General features: G+C 39.5%; 1 protein-coding gene across 1 annotated transcript; it reads right to left on the reverse strand.

Moving 5' to 3' along the window:
• Nucleotides 1–3458: 3458 nt before the first annotated feature.
• LOC137648277 (uncharacterized) lies at nucleotides 3459–4732 on the reverse strand. Its single transcript, XM_068381203.1, has one exon. It carries the CDS (start codon nucleotides 4730–4732, stop codon nucleotides 3758–3760), a length of 975 nt encoding a protein of 324 aa, XP_068237304.1. The 3' UTR covers nucleotides 3459–3757.
• Between the last annotated feature and the right edge of the window lie 477 nt (nucleotides 4733–5209).

Consider the following 5209-nt stretch of genomic DNA (forward strand, 5'->3'; position numbering starts at 1 on the left):
ACTCGGACTCGGCACAAGTACAGTTGAGCCCCACCTGATTGGTTGTTATCTCCTTTGTCCGACCAATCATCGAGATCTAGTCAATCACATAGTAAACCCTCGACTTACCCACGATAAACGCTGCAAGCGGTGTCACGGAAACTCAAAAGCCTTAACAGTCGCCATCATCCTGGATTACTGACACTATTGGAGGGCTCCCAGAAGTACGAGGAGAAGGTAGAAGAAAAGACGGAGAAAAAACAAAACAAAAAATAAAAATAAAAAAGAACAAAAAAAATAGCCTTCATTAGAGATTCTTTGGTGTTTGAGACTGACACCTTTAGAAGGTAAACAATGACTTTAATGCTTCTCTCTTAAGTAATCTTATAAGATTAAAATGCTTCATATTTCCACGTTTCATTTAACTAAGGATCAAACATGTGTATGCATATTTGAGAAAATATATAATAAAAATCACTCTTGTACCTTGTCTTTCACACACACATATATATATATATATATATATATATATATATATATATATATATATATATATATATATATATATATATATATATATATATATATATATATGTAAACCTTTTCTATATATCCATATTATCATAATCATATCTCCAGCATAAGTTTACATTAACGTTACTTCATATATGTTCAGTTCAGTTAGCCAGTTACTTTCCCTTCTTGTACCATTAATACTCTGCATTGCATTTCTTGAACTTCTTAAAGCCCTTTAGACTTCTTAAACTATACCCTTCGCATAAACTTCGCGAATAACACCTGCAGACATTCTCTTCTCGGAATGACATTCCTCCCTGGTGTTGCCCTTGACACTATCTCCTCCATAATCAGTCGAGCAGCCGAAGCAATACAAGTACCAACTTCATACAGGAACAATAACAAAAACATCAATAAAAACAACAGGTGATTCTCTTCTGATATGACACCACACTCTCAGTCCGCTTATCAAATCAAATCAACCCAGGATCTCAGTAAATTCGAGCAAAACACGCCCTCAGCAGGGTCATCGAGCCCTCTTGGTGGCCTCTTGCGTACCCGTCATCAAATACTTGGCGTGCCCTCGACTTGAAGGAGGTGGTGGGGCGCCCTTGGAGCTCTCTCCGCTCCCGAGTGGAGACTACTGGAGGAGGCTATGTTAGTGGTGGTGGTGATAGTTGTTGGGATGTCGGCAGACAAACCCCCGCAAAAGGACGCTGTATACATCTCATGAAGAAAGGATTAATTGAAGTCTTGAGCCCAGAGACCTTCCAACGTTACGCTCCGAGACATGGAAATTATAGATGTATATCATCACAGAAATGGAGATTTCCCTGAATTTTTTTCTTATATTTGATCAAAAGAAGAACGTCTCAGCAGATTCTCTCTCTCTCTCTCTCTCTCTCTCTCTCTCTCTCTCTCTCTCTCTCTCTCTCTCTCTCTCCTCTCATTGGCGTTGATGTTAATCGGTACCGTAACACGTCTAAATGGCCAAAAGGGATGACATAAAATTGGCTAACAAGGAAAAAAACTGATGATTATTTGAAGCTCAAAAGAATAGAACGAGAGGGTTGGAAGGTCTTGTAACAAGCTAAAACTATGGATGGACGATTAGAAAAAATAAGAGAGGCAGCAAGGAAAATGTGTACCTGGAGGAATTTTATTCAGATATGAATAGATCGAAATATGCGCCAGAGCCTCCAATGGGGTCACATCTTGACTTGCTTTGGCACAGGGGAATCATGCCAGTGTTCCCTGGAACTGAAATCTCACGTGGCACATATTTCCTTCAAACAAAACATTAATTACTTGATCTTTTAGATATGAATTAAATCAATGACAATTCAATCAATTACCCATTTTGTAACTTTCATTTCCATTTATTTTTTCCTAGTATAGCGAACTGAACTTAGACAGGCCATCGTAAATGATGATGACATTTGATGTTCCTTGTATAGCGAGTTAAATATGGTAATTAGACGAAGATATGGGATAAGGTTGAATTAAACTGAAAACGATTAAAAGGGATTAACTAGAGGGGGTCGTTTTTAAGGTGGCATGTTCTTGGTTGGAAGAGATTGAGAGAAAGACGTGTTGGAGAAGGAAGTTGGATAGTGTTGAAGGACGAGGTGCACGGATGGTGGGGGGGGGGGTGGTTTGATGGCGTTTATGCGAGGAGGGCTCGGGGAGGCTTACATGTTAAAAGCTCGACTTACATTGACAAAGAAGAATTAAAGGGAATTCGAGGCAGCTTTTGATGAGGCGCTTTGATCGAGTTTTTGTGGTGAATCAAAGAGACGCCTTATGAGACCAAATGGGGAAACCAGTCGGCTCTTTCTCTCTTTTTCTCCTTTTATTTTGAGACGACGGGTTCCTAAATGAATTCCAAATTTGCGTCCATAAAATATTGCGTGAATCTCTGACGTAAAGTTTAAAGGCAAATGCAACAACAAACAAATCAAAGGATTAACGACTGACTCAATAGAAAATGGTAATTACTGCTTGAAGGATACATTTAACGCATACTGTTGTCCTTTCAATCAAGGTCACTGAGTTCATAGGTGTTCTGAATTTTGTATTTCATCATAGTTAACCGTTCATAAAAACAGCGTCACTTAATGAGCTTAATGCAATTTAGGAGAGAACGAAAGCTAATCTTTTCATTGACACTGATTGATACCTATTTGGGGGAAAGACTCAAAGGGAAAATTAATGTTATGAATTCATACAAAATTAATCTAGTAATAAATTGAAGTTTTCAATTTATATTTAAAGCTTTAAGACCATTTCAAAATGGTGGCTATCGTAAATAAACGTTCATCTAAATGTCAATGATTATCCGAATAGGATACAGTAATATAATCACAAAAGTATAGTATAAGGCACCAGCCACCCGTTGAGATACTCCCAAAAGCGAGTTATTGGGTTCTTTGACTGGTCAGATAGTACAACATTGGATCCCTCTCTGGTTACAGGTCATTTTTCCTTTGCCTACACATACACCGAATAGTCTGACCTATTTTCTATACATTATTTTCTCCTCATACACATGTCAACACTAATATAACCGAAAAATTCTTATTCACTCAAGAGGTTAACTACTGCGCTGTAATTATTCAGTGGGTATTATCCACTTGGTATGGATAGAAGAGACTTTAATGGTAAGCAGCTCTTCTAGGACACTTCAAAATCAAAATCTTGTTTTCTAATCTTGGGTAATGCCATAGCCTTCCAGTGTCTTAGGTTAGAGTTCTCTTACTTGAGGATACCTCAGGCCCACTATTCTATCTGTTTCCTTATTTCCTTTCACCAATGGGCTATATTCCCTGTTGGAGCCCTTTGGCTTAGCCTATAGCACCCTGCTTTTACAATTAGGGTTGAAGGTTAGTTAATAAAAATAATACTATGAAGAAAAACAATTGAAAATTGTAGTTGAAATAGAATGATGTTGTATTTCTGTTTCATGGCAGGGCAAGAGAGAACACAGATTTCGTTATTTCATATATTATGTAAACTTAACTGTATGGCAGCTTAACAGAAACTAAATATACATTGTAGATTTCAGTAATAGGTAAACAGTAATAACAGTAATAATTACAGTACTCAACAGTTTGAGTAAAAGGTACAATTATAATAAATACATTGTTACGCATAAATACAGTACGTAGTTATACAACCAATTACACCAAAGTGTAGTTAGCAATCTCACACCTCCCCCCAAGATGGCAGGTGCAATACAAGGATACCTGGCATCTTAAGGTCCTTATTTAGTATATGATTTCGAGTCCCATCTTATTTCTAAACGCTCTGGTGCCCGTGTCTGACATCCACTACGTCGTACGGGTAAGGCAACTGATAACCGAGTATCAGGCTTAGGTGATGTTGCAGGTGATCTACGATCTCCATATCCTGAAGCTTCGCCACCCAACACCGAGATAGGTGGAGAAATAATGTCTCCTGGCAAGAAAGGGTGATGAGGTCGTAGGAACCTCCGATTTCTCCAATAGATGCGCCCACTCCCAGTCTTCACGAGGTAATCCCTCCTCGTGCCAATTCCGACAACAACTCCTGGTTTATCCCATCGCTTTGTCTTAGGGTCTTGTAGATCCACGTACATACCAAGGTTCAGCTTAGAGAGTGGTCTAGCAGTGACATCATACCGTTCCTTTGCCTGCTGCCGAAGGTACTTAGCCTGTATGTCACATTCGTCAGCTGTACGTTGCCATTCCTTTGCAAATGAACGATGATGAGCCGGAATCCTGGAACGCAAAGGATGTCCAAACAAGATTTGCGCTGGAGATCTACCGTCCGCCCGTGGAGTATTCCTGAGCTCAAGAAGCCCTCTTGCGAACTCATCCTCATCCAGCTTGCCATTTCCTGTGGTCGTCAAAATCAACTTCTTGATAATCTTCACGGTAGCTTCGGCATGACCATTTGCTTTTGGATTATAGGGCGATGTCACGCGGTGTTCCACCCCCCATCGAGCAAGGAAACGCCGTAATGTTGAGGAAGCGAACTGCGGTCCTCCATCTGTTTTCAGTACTACAGGCACACCAGTGTCTGAAAAAATTGGCCTCAACAAACTAATTAGTTGAGCTGCAGAAGCTGATCCATTGCACGAAGATACATACGGCCAACCTGACAAGCGATCAACGTACACAAGAAATGTCTTGCCAGAGATATGAAAATAATCAGCAGACACGGACTCAAATACTCTGCTTGGCAAGTCTTCCTGCATCAAAGGCTCATTCCGCTGACTTGGTAACAGCTCTCGGCAGCGAGAACAAGACGTCACTATGTTCTCAATGTCCCTGTCAATCCTGTGAGATTGCTAACTACACTTTGGTGTAATTGGTTGTATAACTACGTACTGTATTTATGCGTAACAATGTATTTATTATAATTGTACCTTTTACTCAAACTGTTGAGTACTGTAGTTATTACTGTTATTACTGTTTACCTATTACTGAAATCTACAATGTATATTTAGTTTCTGTTAAGCTGCCATACAGTTAAGTTTACATAATATATGAAATAACGAAATCTGTGTTCTCTCTTGCCCTGCCATGAAACAGAAATACAACATGGCGCAGTGAGTTTGTTTATGCTGTCTACTGTCGTTCAAGAAGTACAGTGTTAAATCTTTAGTACCCGTACACGATGGAGAAGCAAATCGAGCAACTGGCAGCACTTGTGGCAAAGCAAGCAGAGATGG

Source organism: Palaemon carinicauda, chromosome 10 (genome assembly GCF_036898095.1).
Source record: "Palaemon carinicauda isolate YSFRI2023 chromosome 10, ASM3689809v2, whole genome shotgun sequence".
NCBI lineage: Eukaryota > Metazoa > Arthropoda > Malacostraca > Decapoda > Palaemonidae > Palaemon > Palaemon carinicauda.

Excerpts from the sequence above, each read along its gene's own strand:
- LOC137648277 (XM_068381203.1), bottom strand. The coding sequence starts at position 4,732 with ATGCAGGAAGACTTGCCAAGCAGAGTATTTGAGTCCGTGTCTGCTGAT.